Genomic DNA, 24,617 nt, shown 5'->3' on the forward strand with positions numbered 1-24,617 from the left:
AAGCTATTTTAAATAGTATCTGACTTAAATATATTGATATAAGCTTATAGATAAGCTATAAGAAAATTAAGTTTATTGATATAGCTGATCCTAAGTTATATTTTCTGGCTGACTAAATTACCGTACGTATATTTTAAAACAGTAAAATATCTAATATTAAGTAGTTATAAAAGATATAAAGAATATATAGGTATATAAATCAGTATAATATTATAATCTGTATAGATTTAGTTAAATTCTGGTATAAGATAATTTCTATATCTATTAAGAATTAAGAGTTAATATTATCTATATATATAATAATTTATTAATAGAATAAATTACTTTTAAAGCCAGTAAAGACCTATTTTATTAGATATCTATCTATTTATACTAACTTTAAAGTACTAGTTGTACAGAAGCTCTTTAAACTATACTTAGTTATATTATTTATCCTTAAAGATAAGTATTAGTAGAAGAGCCTATCCTAAAGTACTGATTAACTTAATTATGGTTATCTACTTATAATTTTCTGGCTATAAAACTAATCTCTGACTGTAGTATTCTGATTAAGTAATTACTTTCTAAGTTATACAGAGGCCTATTACAAAATTAGTTTCGTTAAAGTTATAGATATTATCTGTAAGGATACTGTATTACTGAATTATAGTTTAAACAAGATCAAACTACTTCTGGATAATCTTTAGATCTTCTTATAGTGCTTACTGATAGTTATATCGTTATAAATAACAAGATTTAAGCTCTGAATAACATTATATAAAGTTATATACCTATTTTTTACTGATAGTTTAGATAGGGGTAGAACCGTGCTTTATAAGAAGCAAATTAGCTATTTCTCGTACGTAAGCTTATATAGGGGTAGCTCTACGTTAATCTAGTAATAATATCCATTGCTGAAGAAGTTCCTCTTTAATCTATATTAATTTATAATAGTTTGCGTGAGTTATAGCGCGATTTGTAGTACTGTGGAGTTGTGTATATAGTGTAGATTCGGGTACATTAAAGCGACGTACTGTTTTGCGTATAGATATAATTTCTTCCCTTTAAATAGCCTATATAGTAAGTAATATACGGCCCTCTCTTTCGATAGAGTCTTGGCTTGAATGGACGCGAGTTAGAGGCATGGTGCTTGATAGAAGATAGATGAACGCGGGAGGACGCAAAAAAGTGGGCGGCTGCGCAGCTCGCTTGTATGCGCAGCTCGCTTACCAACCACGTTAAATAGGTTGGCCTAAGCTTTAAGGCACACGTGCCCTCTATGTAAAGCTTTGTCTTGAAAGGAAACTTAAATTGTCTTAGGATATGATGCCTGCTATAAGGTTTACTAGTTGAAGGGATTAACTCAGATCTAAATAAAAGGTTCCAAAGATGGAAGAGATAGAAGTTTCACCGGGAGGGGATAATCAATTTGTATGACATGGTTGGGTGTATGATTAACAATATTTCAACTATATTCTCTCTCTCTTCTCTCTCTCTACAAGTGTCCAGGTATTGATCATAGTTCTTAATCAATATCCATTGGGTCGTCATCACAGACATTAGCCGAATCCGAATGCGAAATCGAATATAATGGAGCCAATGACAATGGTGATATATCTGATGGATCGTTCGAATGGGAATGCTGTTGCTGTTGAATCTTTTTGGCCCTCGCTCTGGCTCTTGACTCAATTATAGCCCTTCTTACACTATCATGCTCTATCGGAACCGAAAGCGAGGATGGATCAGAGTAAAGAACCAACTCCTTCCCCTGGGAGGAATCATCTGAAAGGACCGAACCGGGTACGGCGAGCATACGCTCCGCTAGAGGCAAAAGGACTAGAGCGCCGGGCGGGGAATCGGAATCGGCCAATTCTCGATCTAGGTCGTATACATAGGTGGTGTGTTTAGTGTCGTCCAGGATCATCGACTCATGGTCATCGGCTTGGCCTTGAGGTGGGCAGACTGGGAGGGGATTTGGGGTTGAGGTTGAGGTTGAAGTTGGAGTTGGAGTTGGAGTCGGAGTCTCGTGGTATTTGGCCCGAGCACCGGGGCTCGGCTTAACATTGTCTGCGAGATAGAAGACATGTCAATTGAAGATCCATAATCGCAACACAGTCGCAGTCGCAGCGCAATCGCAACCCATTTCACCTGGTCAGCCCCGGGAGAGGACATACCTAATTGGAGTCGACCAAATCTCTTGGTTAGTGGTTGCGCGCCATCCGGGTCACCCTCTGCGGCGCGCTTTTTGCCGTGCTGCGATCTTTCATCACTCCGCGCCATCCACAACACCCCCTGTTCTGGTTATTGAGTACGAGCGGCAGCTCAAGAGATCTTGGTTGGTAGGAAGGGGAACTGTGTGTGTGTGCGTTCTGGTATAATAGATCAGTCTTGAGAAGGGGGGTCAATGTGGGTTGGGCCTGGGGTTGTTCTGAGGGGGGAACTGGCTTTGACCTTGACTCATCTTCCCTTTGCGCGCCAACTCCAAATTCCCAGAACCTTCCATCCTCGCTTTGTCCACTCTTCCACCTCCACCAAGCCACCAACGCTTACCAGGATGGCGTCTGACAATAGTCCTGAATGGACCGCTCCAAAGGTCCGAGAGACTTTCCTGAATTATTTCAAGGAGAATGGTCATACTTTTGGTGAGTGACCCCGCGATCGTCTTTTGCCCCTCTCCTCTCCCCGCCACGCCCACGCCCACGCCTATACCACAACGACATTTACTGACCTGGTGTTGGTTTTACTTTTTAGTTCCCTCCTCGGCCGTCGCGCCTCTCTCCGACCCAACCCTCCTCTTCACCAATGCTGGCATGAACCAGTTCAAGTCGATTTTCCTCGGTACCGTTGACCCGCAGTCAGACTTTGCGAAATTAAAAAGTGCAGTGAACTCGCAAAAGGTAGCAATTCCCTGGGTATTTTCTTTTGTGAATCTTGTGCTAACACTCCCTATCAGTGTATTCGTGCCGGTGGAAAACACAATGTGAGTAGGATATGATCATTCATCCGTGGTAAGAATATGGTTCAGTTTGTTGACCACCCGCTGTAGGATCTGGACGATGTCGGCAAGGACAGCTACCACCATGTGAGTATTGGCCTACAAAGTCTCTATCGCGATCATCTTAACTCGAAATCAATCTAACCTCATGCGCCAATCTTAGACCTTCTTCGAGATGCTCGGTAACTGGAGTTTCGGCGACTACTTCAAGAAGGAAGCCATTAACTACTCGTGGACTTTGCTCACCAAGGTCTATGGCCTGCAACCTGACCGCCTATATGTCACTTACTTCGAAGGCGATGAGGCCAGTGGCGTGGAACCTGACCTGGAGGCAAAGGAGTTATGGAAATCCGTGGGTGTTCCAGAGGCAAACATCCTCTCTGGCAACATGAAAGATAATTTCTGGGAGATGGGTGACCAAGGCCCCTGCGGTCCTTGCAGTGAGGTGCACTATGACCGCATCGGTGGCCGAAATGCCGCCCACCTGGTCAACATGGATGACCCCAACGTGCTGGAGATCTGGAACAACGTCTTCATCCAATACAACCGCGAGGCAGACCGTTCCTTGCAACCTCTCCCCAACAAGCACGTCGACACTGGACTGGGATTCGAGCGTCTGGTTTCTATCCTGCAGGATAAGTCATCTAACTACGATACCGACGTCTTCACACCTATCTTCCAGACCATCCAAGAGACCACCGGAGCTCGGGAATACCGCGGCAAATTTGGTGCCGAAGATGCCGATGGTATCGATACTGCTTACCGTGTAGTGGCGGACCATGTGCGAACTCTCATGTTTGCTATCTCCGATGGTGTCGCCCCTAACAATGAGGGTCGTGGTTATGTCATCCGTCGTGTTCTGCGCCGAGGAGCTCGCTTCGCGCGTAAATATTTCCAAGTCGAAATCGGCAGCTTCTTCTCCAAGCTCGTGCCCACTGTTGTCGAGCAGCTTGGCGAGATGTTCCCCGAGCTAACGAGAAAGCAGCAGGACGTGATGGAGATTCTGGATGAGGAGGAATTGTCATTTGCCAAGACTTTGGATCGGGGCGAGCGTCAATTCGAACAATACGCCCAGCAGGCCAAGGTCAAGGGCGATGACAAGCTCCACGGGGCTGATGTTTGGAGACTTTATGACACTTTCGGTTTCCCCGTTGACTTGACCCAAATCATGGCTGAGGAACGTGGCCTTCGCATCGACGATGTTGAATTCGAAGAAGCACGCCTGAAGGCCAAGGAGGCCAGCAAAGGACAGAAGAAGGCGGCCGCAAGTGCCGTCAAGCTTGATGTCCACGATATCAACAAGCTGGAGAAAATGAGCGGTGTTACGAAGACGGACGATTCGGCCAAATTCGGCAGGGAAAACATTACTGCCCATGTCAAGGCCATCTACCATGCTAGAAGTTTCCATGAAAATACCGATAGCATCCCCGAGGGCGAGCAACTTGGGCTCATCCTCGACAAGACCAACTTCTATGCTGAGCAGGGTGGCCAGGAAAGTGACACCGGCAAGATTGTCATTGACGGCCAGGCCGAGCTTGAGGTTGGTGATGTCCAGACCTACGCTGGATACGTTCTCCACACCGGTTTCATGAAATATGGTAAACTGTCCGTGGGTGACTCTGTCATCTCTGAGTATGACGAACTCCGCCGCTGGCCGATCCGGAACAACCACACCGGTACTCACATTCTCAACTTTGCCCTGAAGGAAGTTCTGGGCGATGGAATCGACCAGAAGGGTTCCCTTGTCGCAGCCGAGAAGCTCCGATTCGACTTCTCTCACAAGGCCGCGGTTTCCGACACCGATCTGGAGAAGATTGAAGCAAAGGCTACCGAGTACATCCGCCAAAATTGCACCGTCTATTCCCAAGAAGTCCCTCTGGCCACTGCTCAGCAGATTTCCGGCGTCCGAGCCGTTTTTGGCGAAACCTACCCCGATCCCGTCCGTGTTGTCTCTGTTGGCGTTGAGCTGGAAGAAATCCTGCGTGATGTGAAGGATCCCCGCTGGAAGGAGGTCAGCATCGAGTTCTGCGGCGGAACCCACGTCCAGAAGACCGGCGATATCAAGGACCTGATCATTCTGGAAGAGAGCGGAATCGCCAAGGGCATCCGTCGTATTATCGCCGTCACTGGCGAAGAGGCTCACGAGGTCCAGCGTCTAGCCCAAGAATTTGGACAGCGCCTTGACCGATTGGATGGCCTGGCTCTTGGAGCCGAGAAGGAACGTGACGCCAAGCAAATCCAAGTGGACCTCAACCAACTTGTGATCTCCGCTGTGCAGAAGGCGCGATTCCGTACTCGTTTCACTGCTATCAACAAGCAGGTCCTTGATGGACAAAAGGCTCAACAGAAGCTTGAGGTTAAGCAGGCCGTTGACGCTATCAACTCCCATTTCCAAGACCCTGAGAACAAAGATTCCTCGTGGTTTGTCGTGAAGCTGCCCAATCCGGCCAGCGCGAAGGCTGTCAGCGAGTCTATCAACCACGTCAAGTCGAAAATGCAGAACAAGAACGTATATGTTATGGCTGTTGACTCTGAGCACACCCGCGTTGCTCATGGCTGCTTCGTGTCCAAGGTAAGTCAAGTCACATACAAATAAAACATGCTTTTGATGGGAACTAAACTAATATTTCACAATTTTTAGGAACTTGGTGACCAAGGTGCATCTGCTACAGAATGGGCCGCTGTCGTTTCCGGCGCCGTTGGAGGCAAGGCTGGAGGTAAAGGAGCAACCTCTCTTGGAAACGGTACCAACCCAGACAAAATTGACGAGGCTGTCTCGCTTGCAACTGAATATTTGAGCAAATTCAAGATCTAAATTGGTTTGGTTCGATAATGGTATTGAATGGCAATATGCAAGGCAAAATGTTACTTTAGGACTCTAAGGGGTATTTTATTCTATTTTCGAGAAATATCAAATTAGGGAGGCAAAAAAAAGTCTTGAGGTTTTCGATTTTCGAAAGTTCGTATCGGTGGCCCCCATCTCAGGCCAGGGTCTCTTAAGTGGTGGCGTTTTATAGGCAGAATAGATCAGATGTTTGACATCCCATGAAGATATATTTCATTTCACAATTATCGCCACTTGATTTTTCTCTCTCTTCTTTTCTTCTGTAGGGCTATTTTTACATCTCTCCACACTGCACGATGGAAACATCTTGGTTCGGCTTATCTCTGGTGGTACGTGTGTGTTCAATCATACGAACCACATCCAGTCCATCAATGACTTGGCCAAATACCACATGTTTGTTGTTTAGAAATGGGGTTGCGGTGGTTGTGATGAAAAATTGACAGCCGTTGGTGTTTGGGCCGGAGTTCTGATCGCGTCAATACATGCAAATAAAGAATGAAGAGGGGAAGGGGGTGTGCTTACAGCCATACTGAGCAGACCAGGCCGATCATGCTGAAGCTCGAAGTTTTCATCAGCGAATTTGGGAGTGCCGTAGATAGTACAACTTCCCGTGCCATCACCGTTGATGAAGTCACCACCTTGGATCATGAAATCTTTAATCTGGAAAGGAGGCGCAGTTGGTTAGTTATCAACCAACCATAACTAGCGATTTTCGAAATTTGGATTTAAACCCCAGAGAAGACTCCAGAGCTTGAAGGGTACATACAACGCGGTGAAACTTGCTCCCCTTGTAGCCTTGTGGTTGACCCTTGGAGGACTTGGTTTCGCCCGTACAGAATTGGCGGAAGTTCTCTGCTGTTCGTGGAGTTTTGTGGGCAAATAGCTCCATCTTCACTCGGCCAAGGGCCTCGCCTAGATGATTTGGGGTTTAGCGATTTATGCAATGGGTAATTGAAATCCTGCTTTAGGATTGACATTGACAGCACCGCCCTTACCTGCAAGGGCAATATCAAAGAAGACCACAGGATTGGTGGCTTCTGATGGGGTGATGGATTCGGCCATGATCGGTTTTGATGGAGGGCGAACTGTATTGAAGACGTTGGAGGTCGAAAATCAAGCAGAAATATAGCAGAATGGTGGCCCTTCGGGGTGGTGGCGGAGGTGCTGGCAGTGATGATGATGGTGGTGGTTGGTCGAGTTGGATCTTCTTCCCGACGAGCATCACCACATCACATCGCCGCGCCGAACCCGCACCGCACTCCACTCCACTCCCTTATCGCTACACCTTTTTTTTCATATTGATCTACATTGAATTTAATTTTATTCAACTTGCTTGCCCCTTACAATTTACCTGAACTTTCTTTTCTTTATCTACTTTGTATTTCGTATTCTCCTTTTCCTTTATTGATTCCAGCCCCCTCTCGCTCTCCTCTCAGCCCCAGCCGAGTTCCCGTGACCGACAACCTCCTCTTCTGCTCCTCCGCATGCGTCCAGCCTTCTTGCTTTGCTTTACCTACAGGATCCACCTTACGATGATATGAGTACTTCGCTTGGCTGATCCCTTTGGTGGACTATTCGGAGCCTCTTCTCAAAATTTTAACCCGCAACGCCTCTTCCCTTCAGTTGCCTGGTCTGATCGGCTTGCATGCAGCTCGCATTGACCTAAGCGTCGGTCACCCTCAGCCAACAGCCAACAACCAACCTCCTCCTTCTCCTCCTCCAACCCCCGCAAACCCCCCTTGAGAACACGACAAGTGAACATTTACGCATCGTGCGCTTTCTCGATCCAGCACCTGGAGGAATGGTTACGGACGCCCTGTAATCCTGACATCTAGTGGGACCTAGCATTTGATTTGCATCCCTACGTCCCTACGATCCCATCGCCAACCCCCTGCCTTGTTGATCAGGATGGCACCTTCTACCACCACGGCAGCCGCCAGTGCTGCGACCACAACTGGCAGTAGCGGAGGCGGCGGGGGCTCAGGCGCCACGAGCTCGCCGCTACTATTTTTTGTCGCGCTCGGATTTGGCGTCGTCTTCACCAATCTATGGTATGTTGGATCATCACTAAACTGCGCCGTTGCAGCCTCCTTGGCGTGAAGAATCGACTGGGCACAATACTAACACGGTTAACAGGATCATTGTCGGTGTCAAATACTGTTTCCGATATAATCAACGGAACCGCCAGCTGCACGGCGAGGAGACTGGCGACCCTATTGACCTGGTAGCCATGCCACGTCCTCATCGCCGACGACGCGAAAAGAAACTCATGTCGATGGATGAGGTCAATGAGCGATTCCCCTTGGTGAAATACAAGGTGTGGAGGTCATCCCGTGCCCACCAGGGCCTTCCAACTGAAGGTGGCATCACGGCTCCGAACAGTAGACCGCCGAGTCTGGCTGACGAAAGTGGTGTTATTTCCGCCCCGACTGCGACTGCGACTGCGCCTGCGCCCATTACGGATGAAACCTCGCCGCCTTCGGTCGAAAACGGTCTGCGTGAAGAAACACATAGTGATTCTACACCTGCTTCACATCTCGAATCAACCTCACGACCAGCGGATGAGAAAGCTTCTCCTGCGACGGGCGTATCCGTAGTTCACCACGACGATGCAGCCGATGCGGAAGAAAAGTGGCGGCACTCATTGGTGAACGAAGGCATCGAGGCCGAAGAGGACGAGGAAGACGGTGATCAAATTCGAAAAGCCGTTCCCTCCGAGTTATTGCCAAACCCTGGTGATTCCTGCGCGATCTGCTTGGATACCATCGAGGACGATGATGATATTCGTGGATTGACCTGTGGACACGCTTTCCATGCCTCCTGCGTCGATCCGTGGTTGACCAGTCGAAGGGCTTGCTGTCCTTTGTGCAAGGCTGATTACTATATTCCTAAGCCTCGCTCACAGGCGCCCGACGGGGCTGCCGGTGCAGATCGTAACGGACGTCGTGCTGCAACAAGTCGTATTGATCTCCTCGCCAGGCCTGTTCGAGCAGCACGACCCGGGGGCGCGTCGAATCTATTCCGGATGCCGGTGGCATTACCTAGCCGGTTTTTCCAATCGTCCCCTCCACCTCAATACCCACCACAAGATAGCTCCCCGCGAGCAGGAACTCGCCCCGAACCAACTACATCCGACATGAACCAAACACAATCACAGTCGCGATGGTCGCGTTTCATCCCCTCTCGTCTGCGTTCGAATCCATCTCCGCAGACACAGACATCTCCAACAAACGAACAACAACTGCCCGGGAGTTCTCCGGCTCCAGGCTTCGCCGCTGGAGAAACTCGAACCCCAGCCCAACTCGAGGCTGGCACTACATAATGAATTTTGCCCCCGATTTTCCTAGTCTTTTGGACTATACGATTTTACTGATATTAAAAAACCATTTGCATGCTGGATCAACATCTGGAATGTTTGGTCGATATAAAGCAGCTGCTTCGTTGTCCATGTCTTTATCTATTTTATGTAATTACTCGGCCTCGATCTCGACCTCGGTCCTGTACGCGTTTGCAAGACATCTCAATACCCATTTCAAAGCCCCACCCTATGGCCTGGCCTGGTCTCGTGAGAGCAGAGTGGCATTGCAGAATTTTCCTCCTTGTGTTTGATATTTGAAGAGATTGAAGTGTGCGTACTTGTTTTCCAATTCTGGGAAACATGCCCTTTTTTTCTCTGGGGCGCAACCTGTAATGATGATTTACGCTACATACTATATCCAGCTTTTTTTTCGCCAAAGGAAAGTAAATATAAGCTACAGTAATATACGAACGTCAAGTTCTGGTCTCTATTAATTACGCCAAGAGACACTAAGACCTGTCACTTTGAGATGTGACACTAGCTGACGCTACTACGTAGTAGTAATTCGATCTCGATAAAGAATGAAGGATATCAGAAAGCCCCGAGTTTAAATACTCGAATGATAGGGTAGATTCTAAGCAGTTGGAATACATGTCATGTCCAAAGAAAGCAATTAACCGAGTTCACATACAAGATAATAAAAATACCAAACACCGAAATTCCCCATCCCATTGGGAATGTTGGGAATAAATGAGATCAGATGAGATCAAATCAGATCACGACTGCTGTTTTGAAGTTCCCACTCCAGCACCAATAACACTGGGAAGGGCCTCATTGCCCATGCTAAAAAGCATTCCAATAGCACTGCCCGCCAGAACAATAACCAAAATGGTAACGCTGGCAATAAGGAAGAATGGAGAACTAATATCCTCTTTCTGACAAGCAACACCGCCCCACTGGATCTTCTTGACAGAGCCATCACTGCTTTTAACGGTCGTTTGTCGGCATTTGCAGGCGTAGCAGTTACCCTTGGCGTCCTCATTACCAGGTCCGAACTTCAAGAAGCAGGATCCGTGACCGGAGCAGTTATTTGTTGCGTCTTCGCATGAAGAGTTTGAGGCGTGGCACACTGGTGCGAGGTTTGTGTGCACAAAGTCCGCTGACGCCGAGGACCTTTGAGATACAGCCTCCACGGAGCGTCGTTGGACTTGCGCGGATTCCTGGGTGTGGTCGATTACTGGGAGTGCGACGATTGTGATTTCAATGTTGGTTGATTGGGCAGTCTTGGCCAGATCGGCAAAGGTAGCTTCGAGAGACTTGGCGATTTGGGCAGTCTTGACTGATTTCGTCTGTGGTAATGTTTAGCTAGCTGCCATTACTCCATCTGGGCTGCGTATGTGTGTTTATTTTACCTCGAATACCAGTCTTGAACTAGTCAATTTTGTATTCTTGCTGACGAATGTCTCCATTGAATCCACTAGGCCGAGGATATCATGATCAGATAAGCCGCTGCCGTGAAAGAGAACGGGGTTGTAGGCGAGGCACTCTTGAATAGACTAAAAGCCAATTGTTAGCAAAGGGAATGGCACATATTCTAGTAATGGGGTGGAAGCTTTCATACCCGAGAGTTCTGGGATGCGCCATCGTGCTGGCTATATGTGCAATGCTTTCCATTGGCCTTGTTCATAAGAGGCTCCAGGGCATCATTGACCATGGCCGACGAAGCATGGGGCACAAAAATGCTATGATCTTGACTCTTGCGGAGAGTTGACACTGTAATCAAAAGGCAAAATGGTGAGCTGATGAGTCGTTTTAAATCGGTTTACGAGTTTCAATCAACATACCAACTTCCTCATCAAGTCCCTCTAGGAAAATGATGCTCCGGCCGAGCTTATCCTCGGCATCCGAGCCTCCAAAAAGAGAGTACTGAAAGTCCGCATACTGATCAAGATTGTCCACAACATCGGGATCCATGCTTCCCAGCTTCGAATGTAAAGGTGACCTCATGCGGAGCTCTAGGATAAGTCGGGCAACATCTTCCGAGACGGTCTGTGATCCGGTGGAATCGGCGGAGGCCTGGTTGTCCGCATGAAATGTGAAGATTGAGGACTCGAAAGCATTCGTCCCCACTGCACTCGTGGCCGCCAGGGCCAGGAGTTTCGAAAGCCAGTGCATCATGGGAGAAGCTTAAGTGGTTCGAGACGGATAAGGGTTGGGTTGGGTTGGGCGAGGAGTGGTCGTGGTCGTGGGCGTGACAGCCATACAAGAGCCCTTATTTACTGGGCCGACAAGAGACTGTCTTGAATGGGGTCAGTCGAGAAGGTCAAAGACAGAACGGAGACAGCAACAGCGTAGCTCCCTCCCGAGCGGGAACTTGTCCATTGCGATAACGCGTCACGTGGCAAGCGGCCGGCCGGCGCCCGCGATCGGCGTGTTCCTTAACATTCGTCGAAACCCAAGACTTCCCACCATTCCATGTCAATATCAATACCCCGTGGTGCTTCTTGTGGCTGAGGATCTCTTCTGGACGGATTTTCTCAATGCTTTGGCTACGGCAGATACTGCGAAGTAAAGCACGTCCCTCGCGCTTCTATACTGGGCCTCAAACGATCACCGCTCACACGCCTGTTCGACATGTGAGATTTCGACGACCCTGGCTAAGGTGAGTCTAGTACTTTCAAGTTATATTTTTGGGATATTGGAAGATGGTCCACTGGGACCCGGTCATTCTTCTCGGCTTCAGACCTGCTGCTCTGTGTTCCTTCCAGCGCAGGCCCTACTTGAAGAGATGCCTGTGTCAATGGCAACAAAGCACAGCAGCCCTGATGGAATTCCCTGGGCGATTGGAAGCTCATGTCTATATCGGCTTTCTCACAAGGATCTTTCCACTGACTGTTTTATGAACTAGGTCCTTTATCGGAAAATGTTTATTTTACGGCGTCGCTTTCCATACCTGGACTGTCATTGTTAGAGTTTACGCCAACTGGGACGAGGACCCCGATGAAAAGCTGGAAAGACGTAAAAAACCTCTCAAAGAAAAGGAACTACTTGAATCCAAGCGCCAAGATAAGGAAATAGCAGAGGAGGAGGCAGAGGAGGATGAGCCCGTATTCATCCCCCTTACTTGGTACTTGGAAGAACAGGAGGGTGAATTCTACACCGCATCAGACCCGGAATGGCAGGTGTATTCGAAGATATCAAAGGATCGCGAGAAATTGCAAAAGCTGAGAGGTTCGTTTGGTTTTCTGAATTCCACCGGAATCGAGCCAACACTAACAAATGCCAGATGAACTTGCGGCCATTATCCTCCAGAGTGCCTCTGAGCAGATCTCGCCATTTCTTGGAGGTCCACTATCATTAACAGGACTTTGGCTGGTACCACAGTTTCCGTCTCGTCCTCCGCCGGAATATGTGCGCGCTGGGTATGCTTGGCTCCAGTTGAATCGTATATAATTGATGAATTCGCGCTAACCATACACAGGATGGAACTTACAGATGACGGAATATTGTGGGCGACAAAACCGATGAGCCCAGAGATAGGTGATAGGCTGTCGACATTTATGAGACCAACGCACGTGGCACTCGCAATCTGGGATGCCTATTATGTCTTATACAGGAGACAAATGGACCGCCTAATGAACCCCGACGGTCAACCGAACGATGTACAATTGTTGAACGGGAGGTTTACCCTCTCAAGCCAACCGAATCCCATGACCACCCATGAGCAGTCTCAACTGCAACCGCGAATATCCGACCGTCCTACGGAGAGCATCCCATCCAATGCCGAACCCGAACTCCACCCATCATTTATCATATCGTCACTGCAGCGGCTCCCTTTGCCTGATCTCGGCCCAGGGTCCGATCTTCATTTGGCATCTATAGCCTTCAAGTTAAGGCTGCACGACCATCAATCTCAATCTCCTCGAACTCCGCTCCGGGGTTCTTTCTTCTTTTCTGGCCCCGTGGGGGTGCAGGGGCCGCATGGGTCTTGCCGGTTTGAAGTTCGGGGCGAGTATGACCCAGCGAAGCCTGGATGGCGAACTGTGGATGTAAAACTCAAAGACTTGAGTTATCATAAACAACGGCCGCTCAGGTGAGGTGACTGTTGTCTGCTTGGCTCTCTTGTGTTGCCCTCATTTTTCAAGCTCGAACCCACTTAACCGCATACCAAAGGAAGTACACAGAATCTGAAAATAGCCAACAATAACTCTTATACCCATTTCAAGCAAGATGTATATCAGATTAAAAAGATAATCTCAATTTTATTGTAAATTTACTTAACTTTCAGGTATCCTGGTGGTAATCACCGTACCGAAGCAAGATGACCCGTGAAATTTACGTAGCTGGGTATGAAGCCGAGGAAAATGTAGTTCATGGTGTCATCATAGCGGGTCATGTGTATATGTACTACTAGTACCACCAACCCGTTATAAGCAGATAGCTCGGCGGTGCTGGCCCAGATCTCCACCGGCGGGGTAAGGAAATACTAGTATGACGCCAGATCCACGACCGCCCCAAGACCATCCCTTTTACTACTTCCTCCACCATCATCACTACTATCACCATCACCATGTCTGTTCCTCCTAACTTTGCCGGTATCAAGCTCTCGGGCGGTAAGAAAGAAGAAACACAGCATACTCTTGAATTGTGTATGTATGAGTTATATCCTCTTCGTGATGAAATATGCTGACCGGCCTATCTAGACCTTGACTATGTGTGCCCGGTTGGTCTAATCTAATCCTTGCTTACATGCCTCGTCTTTGATTTGATATCTCAGCTAAAACCTCGGACCCGCTATTCAGTTCTCAGCCAAACTGTTCAATACATTCTATTCCCTGAGTTCCGAAATCACCCAACGATACAATCCACGACTCCAAGTAATCTTCCGCCAGCATATCCAGCCCTGGCACCCATCCTCCACACTCACCCACGAAGCCGGCGCCGCCGTTCTCCGGCTAGCACCCGAGAAATTCTGGGCCTTTAGTGCGGCACTTTTCAAAGTCCAGGGTGAATTCTTTGACGTGAACGTGGTCAATGAAACCCGTAACCAGACATACGAGCGTCTGGCCCAGGTTGCAGGCTCCGTTGGCGTCGATGAGGGGAAGGTGTTGGATCTATTGAAGATTCCCGATACCCTCGGCCCGGATGGAGCGCTGAATGTGGGTAATCAGGTCACAGATGATATCAAGCGGATAGTCAAGGTTTGTTTTTGTTTTTTGTTTTTTTTTCAGCCCCTCGCCCAATATAGGAAGAACTCCTGGAAGTGGAAGAAACATCCGACTGACACAAATCTAGACGGACCGAGTGATTGGGGTGCACGTATCACCAACTGTATTTTTCAATGTAAGGCACAAACCTCTCTCGAAGGAAAGGCAACCAAATCACTGACACCGCCCAGGGAGCGGAAGAGCGTGGGATAAGCAGTGGTTTCAGCACAGCTCAATGGGAGGAATGGCTGGCAAAGAACGTGGTCTGATGGCCAGAACAGAAACATTCAAAAGGCCGCGCATCTGTGTCTGTGTCTGTGTCTGTGTCTGTGCTACCTAGGTCTTGGGAGCAAGCAGGCGGAGCAGCCCCAGCTCTGCACAATGCATTAGATATTCCAGGCCGCTGCCGCTGCCGGTTCATGTTCATAGGAAATTGAAGAAGGAAAATGTGAATCATATCTCATTCCGGAACTTCCATTACGAAGCTGCCGTGGGCCCTAGTGAACATAACAAGCTATGCATGTTCATGCGATCATAAGAAAAGGAGAATAAAAAGGAAACAAAATGGGGAAGACCACAGTCGAGCCTAGCATATGAAGTGAGAACGGAGGAGGGGATGGTATGGGAGGAGGAGTAAGGTAGGATTTCCAACTGCAACAGCATCAATTCGTGAGGAAAGGGAGCTTATTGGGTCAGCGGGGGCTGGTAGTTAAGAGGACGCCTAGAAGAAAGAGAGAAACACAGGTCAGCGATAGATTTGGGGATTTGAGTTGGAGTTGGAGGGTGACGGACTTGAATAGCAAAATATGAGGCTCTGGCTCATGGACTTCGTAATGCTCCCAGCCCAGACTCTAGAAAATGAAGAAGCGTGTCAGTGAGGTCTGCAGAAGGAGATTTCCATTTCTATTTCCATTTCTACCTCCACCTAAACGCACCTGTGTGATCCCCAACGCTCGCCATTCTTCCTCCCAGAGCAACTTCAACGTTCCCTTGGCACTGTCGAAATAATCTTGGGGGATCTTCTTGAGCATGTTTTTGGGCAGCTGGACATGGCGATACTCGAATGCGTCATCGGAATACCTGATACCGAGTCGAGTCAGTAAATGATTTAAAAATCGTCGGACCTCCGAGCAACCCCCGAGCATCGATTTCATATCATACCTGGCTGAGTAGTGGATGGAGTCAATGAATTCGTCAAGACGCTCGCGCTCCGACTCCAGCAGAAGACGGGGTTTCTTGTTTCGCCGGATGGGATCGATATCCATTGTGAAAGGAGGAAAGTGAAGGTCTTAGGAGAATGGGTGGTAGAGGAATCCGTAGCTGCACGTGGCGGAGGTCAGTCGGGGGTTCCGCGAGAAATAATTTGGAGGGTGGGTGTCGCAGCTTGCGAGAGTAGACACGGACCGGAATTGATTGAGAGATCAAGATTATATCAAGGTGTCCTTGGAGTGGAGACCGAGATGAAAGAGGGAGGGGGAAAGAGAGAAAGATGGGGTCGCGTTTTGAAGAGCGGGTTTGTTTTCGGGACGAAAATGGAGGGGTCGGCGTGGACTTTGTTGCTGCCTCAGGCGACAAGTGGATGGGGTATATTACTAGTAGATATGTTACTGGGAGATCTGTCTGGCTCTGGATTGAATTTATAAATACCGAAAAGTGCTGTTAAGGATAGTATCTGCATTTTATCAATAGTAACTAGTATCCGGCACTTCTCGAGGTCTGCTCACTTTGACTTTGACCTTGGCGTTATTATACTCGGACTCGGAGTATGTGTGAAGTACATATATGTCACATGGTTTATTCTGCTTAACAGATGTTAATGCTCTAGGCAGTATTGTTATTAATTACAATTCATAATAATCAGAGATATTATTGAACACCTAAATTCATATACCAGCTATTATAGATACTATTACTATCTTATTACTATCTAATTACTATCTAATTACCTACTTGTCTGCCAATGCCTATGCTTGCTTGACTTACCCAAGGCGGCGAGCCGACGGGTGGGCCCTCCGGGGCAGATCGCCGCGCGCGCGCGTCGGTTGCACCCCTCGAGGTATGAACTGGGAATCCCTCGTCCAAGACTACTTTTCCCTTATCCAGTCCTTGCGCTTCAATTGCCCGACCTAAATATGAGCTCGAAACGGCGCTCGGCGGCTGCGGCTTCCCCAGAGCTCCGCAGACAAAAGCGGCGCAAAGTTTCTGTAAGTAATCGTGCGCGTTCCTCCTGTTTAGATGACTGCCCGTCCCTCCGATGCGCGTCTGAAAGCCCGCTCCTGCGGACAGTCTAGCATTGATCTTCCTCCAAGCAGGGATGCTGGGCTCCGCTCATGCAAATCTGCTTTGCGACGGAGCTGTGCGACGAGCTCCGACCGCCACGAGTCAGAGCCCGCACCCCCTCCATCTCCATCTCCATCTCCATCTCCATCTCCACTTCCTCCTTCATTCGCTTCTACGTCGCATGGGCGAATTGAATTGTGTCGCTAACATTTCGAGCTTTGGGACAGGATGACGATTTACCGGACCAGGAAGACACTCAGCTGGCGGACGAGGCGGACGATGTGAACTCGGACCCTGAAGAGGAGGAGGAAGAGGAAGAGGAAGAGGAAGAGGAAGAGGAATCTGAGGCGAACTTCGAGGGCGACACTATTCAATCGGCACAGGATAGGATCATATCTGAACTGTCCAGATTGAAGGATTCGGAGTAGGCATTTTCGCTTCCCATGGAACGTGGAGGATGACGCGAAGCTAACCAACCTTCTCCGCAGTGGTGAAGAAGTGGCATACCCGTTTGTCGGAAAGCCCGACCGAAATCTATACCGCGACTATTACGAGCTCATCCATCATCCCGTGTCAATACGAAGTATTCAGCAGAAGGTGCGCGGCACTGAAAGTCGCAAAAATCCCTCCAAGACGACCGCATTTCCTACCTGGCAATCATTCGAAGAAGAGGTCAGCTATCTTTGGCGAAATGCGAGGGAGTATAACGAAGACGATAGTGACATCGTGGTTCTTGCGGGGATTTTGGAGGTAAGTCTTTCCTGAATCGCATCATGTAAATTTGCACTGGTCTTTGTGCTAATGCTAATGTCAACCCAGGAGTATTTCCATCGGCGCGTGACTGAAGCAAAGAAGCTGGTGCCCGATTCTATGCAGGTAGATGGTGCCCCCGAAATGCCTCGAATTCGATTGAAGATGGGTGCAAGGGATTCCGAGCCCGCAGCGCAAAGGTTAACATTGAAGATGTCTGGACAGACCTCCGAGACACCTAAGGATGTACCGTCATCTGGCGTTGCTGTTGATAACGACGCTCTAAAACGACAACAAGAGCTTGTGAGAACCGGATCAGCCAGTCAAAGTCAAGATGCCGATGCACCACGTTCTCCTCGAACAAGATCTCTTCGACGACAGATCGGCAGTCCCCGATCTAGTATCGCCACCACTCCTTCTGCTTCTGAGCAGCCGCACGGGGTGCCTGTGAATGTGCGAGATGCTACACATGTCAAAGATGAGACGCCCATGGCATCATCTCAGCATCCCGAGAGACGCTCTTCTCATGTTCTCCAGGGCGTCCCCCTCGAGTCTACTGGTGGAGTCGCTCCGTATGATGGTGTGGCGCTATCCCTCGATCCTGCCCATATGCTCTTGATTGCGCTGACTTTGATGTATTTAGTCCCAGCTCCTCCCCACCCACCCCCTGAATCATTGTCACCTCTCGACTCAATATGGAGGCGCCCAGGTCAAGGTGAGTGTCCGCCCGAATCGAAGCTGATTCGAGAAACCGAGCAAATAGATTGGATGTAGTCACTGACAGTGATACAGATGCAAGCTCTGCTCTGATTCAGAATGTGCAAATTTCGACCCACCCATCACTTGCTCTACAACAAGATTTATGCCTGGACATCCCTCCATCGTCAACTCTCCGCCAACAGGCAATCACAATCAGCCTTCCGCCGTCGCATCGCATCCTGACGGTCAGGCCTACATTGGCAGCTAGTACGGCAGAGAAACAGACCAAATTGGTCGCTGTTATGGGCACACATCGACTTCACCCGTCTGGGGAGACAACTACGCTGGCGTACGACATCCAACTCCACCCGGGTACTACAAAGGTTGATTTGGAGGCGATTGCCGGGCCGCCAAGAGGGGCACCGAAATCCGGCCCCCCGGGCTCAGAAGTGGACTATGAGCGGGTCACTATTTTTTTCAATTTGTTGCGATGAGGTCTGTTGTATAACATTTGGATGAGTGTATTCTTGCATACTGCATTTATTGGAGGAGGGTATGTTGAAGCACCGAGGTATCATGCGTTCCCCCCTTCTATCTTTTCTTTTGCCTCTCGAGTCTCTCTTCTGTTCTTTTTTTTTATTCTGGTTATTGTCTTGGTCATTATCATAATATTAAACCTATCATATTCACCCGAGGTTTCCCTAAAGTTCAAGCCTTACGCCTAAGTTTTCCTACATTTCATCACCCACTGTATTTGGTACAGTGGCGTTGCACAAGTTTGAAACCCCTTGTTGACTGTTCTTGTCTCCGTCTTCTAATCGCAGAGTAGTAGCTACTTAAGACAGAATAGATTAGCCTATCTTTTCCATCCTAGGTAGCTACCAGTTTCCCATTAGAAGGCGGTCAATAATGGTGGGCAATATGGGGTTTCAAACTTTTGCAACGCTACTGTAAGCCTCCCTCGTTTCCGCCTCCCCCATAACACGTGACCTACCGCTCCCGAAAAATTTCTGCCCTCCCGATGTGTGGCACTGCTTTTATTAAAAAAATTCGACCCCTCCCCTTCCCTCTTCTCCATCCTTTCCCACTCTTTCATTCCCACCACTTATTTTCACAATGGCCGACTCTGAGGTGTACGACGGTGCGATCGGTATCGATCTCGGTATGATTGTCTCAATTCCATTCTTCCCAAGATTCGTCCGCTAACCAATTTTTTTTCTTTTGTGCGCAGGTACCACCTACTCTTGCGTTGCCAACTATGAGGGCACCAACGTTGAGATCAGTGCGTTCTCACTCGACAAACCACCACTTCGCTCCATTTCCATGCTAACATTTACCCAGTCGCCAACGACCAGGGTTCTTACACCACCCCCTCGTTCGTCTCTTTCACCGAGAAGGAGCGTCTGATTGGTGAGGCCGCCAAGAACGCTGCTGCCATGAACCCCGCCAACACCGTCTTCGACATCAAGTGAGTCTATCAAGATCCATTGATATTCCTTTTTTGCGGGGATCCACTTGGATATCCTTGAAGAATTGAATTTTTTATTTTTTTTTTAAACGGAACAAAAATTCTGACCAGAAGGTTTTTCACAGGCGTCTGATTGGTCGCCGTTTCGACGACCCCATCGTCAAGAAGGATGTTGAGTCCTGGCCCTTCAAGGTCGTCGCCCAGGGTGACCAGCCCGCCGTCCAGGTTGCCTACCTCGGCGAGGACAAGACCTTCACTCCCCAGGAGATCTCCTCCATGGTCCTCATGAAGGCAAGTTTTTCCTTAAAAAACCCCTCAGAGACAGATTGCAATATACTAACCAATAAAACAGATGAAGGAGGTTGCTGAGATCAAGCTCGGCAAGAAGGTCGAGAAGGCCGTCATCACCGTTCCCGCCTACTTCAACGACAACCAGCGTCAGGCTACCAAGGACGCCGGTGCCATTGCTGGCCTGAACGTTCTGCGTATCATCAACGAGCCCACTGCTGCCGCTATTGCTTACGGTCTGGGTGCTGGCAAGTCTGACAAGGAGCGCAACGTCCTCATCTACGATCTGGGTGGTGGTACTTTCGATGTTTCCCTGCTGAACATCCAGGGTGGTGTCTTCACTGTCAAGGCCACCGCTGGTGACACTCACCTTGGTGGTCAGGATTTCGACACCAACCTCCTTGACCACTTCAAGAAGGAGTTCCAGAAGAAGACCAAGAAGGATCTGTCCGGCGATGCCCGTGCCCTCCGCCGTCTCCGTACTGCTTGCGAGCGTGCTAAGCGTACTCTGTCCAACGCTACCCAGACCACTGTCGAGATTGACTCCCTCTTCGATGGTGAGGACTTCAACTCCACCATCACCCGTGCCCGTTTCGAGGACCTGAACGCCAAGGCCTTCTCCGGCACCCTGGACCCCGTCCAGCAGGTCATGAAGGACTCCGGCATGGACAAGTCCAAGGTCGATGAGATCGTCCTGGTTGGTGGTTCCACCCGTATTCCCCGTATCCAGAAGCTCCTGTCCGACTTCTTCGATGGCAAGAAGCTCGAGAAGAGCATCAACCCCGATGAGGCTGTTGCCTACGGTGCCGCCGTCCAGGCCGGTATCCTCTCCGGAAAGGCTACCTCCGCCGAGACCGCTGACCTCCTCCTTCTGGATGTCGTTCCCCTCTCCCTGGGTGTCGCCATGGAGGGTAACATCTTCGCCCCCGTTGTCACCCGTGGCCAGACTGTCCCCACCATCAAGAAGCGTACCTTCACCACTGTTGTTGACAACCAGAGCACCGTCCAGTTCCCCGTCTACCAGGGTGAGCGTACCAACTGTGCCGACAACACCTCCCTGGGAGAGTTCACTCTTGCTCCCCTCCCCCCCCATGCGTGCCGGTGAGGCCGCTCTGGAGTGTGTTTTCGAGGTTGATGTCAACGGTATCCTCAAGGTTACCGCCACTGAGAAGACCTCCGGCCGTACCGCCAACATCACCATCTCCAACGCTGTCGGCAAGCTGTCCAGCACCGAGATCGACCAGATGGTTGAGGACGCCGCCAAGTTCAAGACCAGCGACGAGGCTTTCACCAAGAAGTTCGAGTCCCGCCAGCAGCTCGAGTCCTACATCTCCCGTGTCGAGGAGATGATCTCCGAGCCTACCCTGGCCATGAAGCTGAAGCGTGGCAACAAGGAGCGCATCGAGTCCGCTCTCTCTGACGCTATGGCCCAGCTGGAGGTTGAGGACTCCACCCCCGAGGACCTCAAGAAGAAGGAGCTGGCCCTCAAGCGTCTCATGACCAAGGCCATGGCTACCCGCTAAGCGAACGAAGCGAAGCGATAGCGATGAACATAGGATCGGCCAACATATGACCCCCTTCCTCGGATAATGGAAGGTCTGCCGCAGCCGTATAGATCTAGGGGCAGCGTTGGCCCTTGCTTTTTGTGTTTGAAGCCGGGCACACTTGGGCGCAGTATTTTCTCTTTTTTCACCCGTCACCGTCACCCCTTTCCATTTTGTCTTTAAAAAGTACGGTTCCTGTAGACGAAGATTTAACGTTGCAAATTTAATGTGTGACGACCTTTTCTCTGCGTGTCTTGGTTACTGGTGGTATCTGAGTAGAGTAGTAACAAGTAGTCGTAGTCTATCAGCTTGATGCTCAATATGACCTATGAGTGGTGGTCTGATTGAACTACCCAAGTTGCAGTTCATGCTTGGTCGTTGCAGCTGCAGCTGCAGCTGCAGGCTCTCCGCTTTCCCCAACCTTTTTTTGCCCTCTGGGGCCGATAGCAAGACCCTCACATTCTCTCTACTCTACTCTACTCTACTCTACTTCGAATTAAGACCTTTAACCCCTGCCCACAATGCTACGCGTCGCGACTCGCCTACCGACTAGGCTCACCACTCAATCTCGCCCTGTATTTAAAGGTTGGCAACCTGCTCTCCTCCCTCACCTGACCTCGCCTCAATCGCATCTGCACCAACGTACCTTCGCCAATTCACCCTGCCTATACAAAAAGAAAGACAAGGGCAGCAGCAAGAAAGCACCCACCTCCGCCTCGGACTCACAATCAAGCCCTGCCGCTACCGGCTCCGAAGGCCCAGACCCATTCGATCTCTCCCACCTTCAAACCGGCATATCAACCGCCGTTTCACGATTGAAAGATGACCTCTCGAAACTTCGCGCCGGGGGCCGATTTAACACCGCCACACTAGAAGGATTAAAAGTCCAGCTCAGCAAGGATAGTGCCGACTCGTTCAAGCTGGGCGATTTGGCTCAGGTCGTGCCTAAGGGTGGGCGGATGGTTACTATCTTAGCCGCTGAGGAGGAGGTGAGTTTCCGTTTCAATACAATCAGTTCAGTTCACAATTATGGAAAGGATGCGACTGAATGCTAATCTAACCGATACTCTCAGCACATCAAACCCATATCATCATCAATCATCTCTTCAAATCTATCCCTAACCCCGCAAGCAGACCCCCACAACCCGCTCCAACTCAACATCCCCATTCCACCCCCGACAAAAGAATCCCGAGACCAAAGCGTGACTGTTGCCAAGGCTGCTTTTGAAAAGGCAGCTGCTAGCGTCCGTGATGCGCGTGGCTCCATGCACAAACGACTACAGGATATGCAGAAGAAGAAGACGGCGAGACCGGATGATGTGCGCAATGCCACGGTCCAGATGGAGAAGGTTACGGAAAAGGGTCATAAGGAGGTTAAGGATTTGTTTGATGGGGCTAGGAAGATGTTGGAAACAGCATAAGCATAAGCTTCAGCAGATTTCTTACGAGCCTGAGAAGACTTTTCTGGATGGTGATGTGATAGTAGTAACACTTTTCAAATGTAAAATGTAAATTTAGATACAAGAGTCTGAGAGCCTGTGAAGGGCCCAAAAACATGCCCAGGCCAGGGATAAAAAGAACAGCAAAGGAAAAAAAGGAAACGAAAACCCCATGTATAATACAAAATCCACACGCTGCAATGAGACGATCATATCAAGCCCATCTCAATATGCTCAAGCGCGCTTCACACGACTGGAGCTGGAGGAGAGTAAAGACTCAACCTTCGCCAAAAACTGAGGCCTCTTACCCGCCGTCTCATAAGTGCCATTGTTTCGAAGATTCCGCACCACATCACCCAGAGCAGCAGGCTGGTCCTTGCCAACCGCCTCCAGGGCAGGATATTTCCCTTGAGCGTACTTCTCCATCAAAGTCTTCGTACCCTCAGCATTGAGGGCACTGAATTTAACCTCGTTAGGCTCAACAAGCTCACCCTTCCGTTGCGAGATCTTATCAGCACGCAATTGAGAAAGACGCTTAACTTCCTCAAGCGCCTGAATCTGCTCAGCCTCACTCTCAAACAAGACATTCTCACCCTTCCACATCCGTCTACCCAATTCATGGGGAGGAATATACCCATTCGCAAAACGACCACCAAGGCTCGCGAGCTTTTCGAGAACGGCAGCAGAGCGGGAGTCTGCATCCGAGGGAAGCGAAGGCCATGTAGCCTTCAGTGTAGAGAAATCAATATCACGCGGCTCATAACGAACCGGCACCGGACGCTCCTTCAAAGCCTGTTCCTGCTCGATCTTTTCAATGGCAGCTTCCTCGGCGGCTTCCTGAGTCTCGTCGCCATCGTCCCTCTTGGCGTCGCGGGGTCGTCGTTCACGACGGCCCTTGGCTTTGGCGAGGGGCTTTTTGTTGAAGGGCTTGCGTTGGAATTGGCCCTGGCCCTGGTTGCCTTGGCCGCCGGGTCGGACGTTGCGTGCTCGCGGGCTGCGGATAATGCGAGGTTGGTCGGTTCCTGCGGCGGGAGCGGCGAACGATCGGGCATCAATTGCTTTCAAGTTGGCCGGGCGTCTGTTCGGGGCGCCGGATGGTGGGCCACGCGACTGTGTTGGAGGTCTGCGTGGTTTGGTCTGGGCGTTCTGTCGGCGTTCGGGGTTGGCTGGTGCTGTCCAGGGGAAGAAATATGTCAGAAAACTTGAATTGTGGGTAGCATTGGTAGCCCAATTCATGCATTGGGACCTTGATATAGCCCTTAAGGTGTAGATAGTATGTGGAGGATGGATTGAACCTACCTGATGGCTTGCTCTCGTCTTCTCTCGCGGCGCAGGAAACGGAAAAGGGACGCACGGGTGCGGAGAGGCCAATTCGCACGGCTTCCGTGTGACGGGCGAGTTGCCTGAGCTGAGGCCGCATCATCTTGTGGTGTGAGGTGAGGAGATGGTGGAAAGTTGAACGAACCCACTGGCCGGACCAACTCAACTTTTGGGAAAGACTCAGTTGAACTCGGCGGGCCGCGTCAAAGATTCACCGCTTTGGACGCCGCCTTTCTATCTTGAACTTATGTACTTTGTAGATTGACTGTGTCAATGTACTGGAAGCTGCTTTTATTTCTGCTCACTGGTATAATAGCTTAATTCTAGATACTAAATTATAGATTTCTTCTCTTGGTGAAAAAACGTGAATGGCCGAGGGGTACTTTGTCAGTTCTCTATATAAAGATGCAGCACCGCCGTGTATTTATTGCCCCGGCAGAAAACCGCACCTGACCGCAATGCGGGCTACCGCAACCTCGACGATTGACGGCCATTGTTTTATTTT

General features: G+C 49.5%; 12 protein-coding genes across 12 annotated transcripts; 7 read left to right on the forward strand and 5 right to left on the reverse strand.

Annotated features, from left to right (window-relative positions):
• Positions 1–1,504: 1,504 nt before the first annotated feature.
• Positions 1,505–2,259, reverse strand: N7481_008903 (uncharacterized protein; the record flags this gene model as incomplete). Its single annotated transcript, XM_057268122.1, has 2 exons — positions 1,505–2,046; positions 2,154–2,259. 2 exons carry the CDS (start codon positions 2,257–2,259, stop codon positions 1,505–1,507), a joined length of 648 nt encoding a protein of 215 aa, XP_057118799.1.
• Positions 2,260–2,533: 274 nt separating this feature from the next.
• N7481_008904 (alanine--tRNA ligase) lies at positions 2,534–5,789 on the forward strand (the record flags this gene model as incomplete). Its single annotated transcript, XM_057268123.1, has 6 exons — positions 2,534–2,621; positions 2,731–2,876; positions 2,933–2,959; positions 3,026–3,061; positions 3,138–5,546; positions 5,616–5,789. The coding sequence occupies 6 exons, from the start codon at positions 2,534–2,536 to the stop codon at positions 5,787–5,789; spliced, it is 2,880 nt and encodes a 959-aa protein (XP_057118800.1).
• Positions 5,790–6,093: 304 nt separating this feature from the next.
• cyp3 (putative peptidyl-prolyl cis-trans isomerase) lies at positions 6,094–6,881 on the reverse strand (the record flags this gene model as incomplete). The annotated part of the gene is made up of 4 exons (XM_057268124.1): positions 6,094–6,285; positions 6,342–6,479; positions 6,586–6,731; positions 6,815–6,881. The coding sequence occupies 4 exons, from the start codon at positions 6,879–6,881 to the stop codon at positions 6,094–6,096; spliced, it is 543 nt and encodes a 180-aa protein (XP_057118801.1).
• Positions 6,882–7,727: 846 nt separating this feature from the next.
• On the forward strand, positions 7,728–9,141 carry N7481_008906 (uncharacterized protein; the record flags this gene model as incomplete). The annotated part of the gene is made up of 2 exons (XM_057268125.1): positions 7,728–7,870; positions 7,956–9,141. 2 exons carry the CDS (start codon positions 7,728–7,730, stop codon positions 9,139–9,141), a joined length of 1,329 nt encoding a protein of 442 aa, XP_057118802.1.
• A 752-nt stretch (positions 9,142–9,893) lies between these two features.
• N7481_008907 (DUF3844 domain-containing protein) lies at positions 9,894–11,295 on the reverse strand (the record flags this gene model as incomplete). The annotated part of the gene is made up of 4 exons (XM_057268126.1): positions 9,894–10,466; positions 10,530–10,673; positions 10,739–10,890; positions 10,962–11,295. The coding sequence occupies 4 exons, from the start codon at positions 11,293–11,295 to the stop codon at positions 9,894–9,896; spliced, it is 1,203 nt and encodes a 400-aa protein (XP_057118803.1).
• A 362-nt stretch (positions 11,296–11,657) lies between these two features.
• Positions 11,658–12,407, forward strand: N7481_008908 (uncharacterized protein; the record flags this gene model as incomplete). Its single annotated transcript, XM_057268127.1, has 2 exons — positions 11,658–11,779; positions 12,026–12,407. 2 exons carry the CDS (start codon positions 11,658–11,660, stop codon positions 12,405–12,407), a joined length of 504 nt encoding a protein of 167 aa, XP_057118804.1.
• Positions 12,408–13,687: 1,280 nt separating this feature from the next.
• On the forward strand, positions 13,688–14,593 carry N7481_008909 (DsbA family protein; the record flags this gene model as incomplete). Its single annotated transcript, XM_057268128.1, has 5 exons — positions 13,688–13,766; positions 13,821–13,840; positions 13,920–14,318; positions 14,413–14,460; positions 14,516–14,593. 5 exons carry the CDS (start codon positions 13,688–13,690, stop codon positions 14,591–14,593), a joined length of 624 nt encoding a protein of 207 aa, XP_057118805.1.
• Positions 14,594–15,016: 423 nt separating this feature from the next.
• N7481_008910 (cyclin-dependent protein kinase regulatory subunit CKS1) lies at positions 15,017–15,589 on the reverse strand (the record flags this gene model as incomplete). Its single annotated transcript, XM_057268129.1, has 3 exons — positions 15,017–15,175; positions 15,260–15,404; positions 15,486–15,589. The coding sequence occupies 3 exons, from the start codon at positions 15,587–15,589 to the stop codon at positions 15,017–15,019; spliced, it is 408 nt and encodes a 135-aa protein (XP_057118806.1).
• Positions 15,590–16,456: 867 nt separating this feature from the next.
• N7481_008911 (bromodomain-containing protein) lies at positions 16,457–18,547 on the forward strand (the record flags this gene model as incomplete). The annotated part of the gene is made up of 5 exons (XM_057268130.1): positions 16,457–16,528; positions 16,832–17,028; positions 17,093–17,354; positions 17,424–18,069; positions 18,147–18,547. 5 exons carry the CDS (start codon positions 16,457–16,459, stop codon positions 18,545–18,547), a joined length of 1,578 nt encoding a protein of 525 aa, XP_057118807.1.
• Positions 18,548–19,169: 622 nt separating this feature from the next.
• Positions 19,170–21,332, forward strand: hscA (putative Hsp70 chaperone (HscA); the record flags this gene model as incomplete). The annotated part of the gene is made up of 6 exons (XM_057268131.1): positions 19,170–19,215; positions 19,285–19,335; positions 19,395–19,521; positions 19,647–19,800; positions 19,874–20,824; positions 20,874–21,332. The coding sequence occupies 6 exons, from the start codon at positions 19,170–19,172 to the stop codon at positions 21,330–21,332; spliced, it is 1,788 nt and encodes a 595-aa protein (XP_057118808.1).
• A 542-nt stretch (positions 21,333–21,874) lies between these two features.
• Positions 21,875–22,774, forward strand: N7481_008913 (ribosome-recycling factor; the record flags this gene model as incomplete). The annotated part of the gene is made up of 2 exons (XM_057268132.1): positions 21,875–22,342; positions 22,427–22,774. 2 exons carry the CDS (start codon positions 21,875–21,877, stop codon positions 22,772–22,774), a joined length of 816 nt encoding a protein of 271 aa, XP_057118809.1.
• Positions 22,775–23,026: 252 nt separating this feature from the next.
• On the reverse strand, positions 23,027–24,215 carry N7481_008914 (uncharacterized protein; the record flags this gene model as incomplete). Its single annotated transcript, XM_057268133.1, has 2 exons — positions 23,027–23,964; positions 24,092–24,215. 2 exons carry the CDS (start codon positions 24,213–24,215, stop codon positions 23,027–23,029), a joined length of 1,062 nt encoding a protein of 353 aa, XP_057118810.1.
• Between the last annotated feature and the right edge of the window lie 402 nt (positions 24,216–24,617).

Source organism: Penicillium waksmanii (assembly GCF_028829765.1).
Source record: "Penicillium waksmanii strain IBT 27052 chromosome Unknown utg000008l:1.0-5622682.0:1.0-5626561.0, whole genome shotgun sequence".
NCBI lineage: Eukaryota > Fungi > Ascomycota > Eurotiomycetes > Eurotiales > Aspergillaceae > Penicillium > Penicillium waksmanii.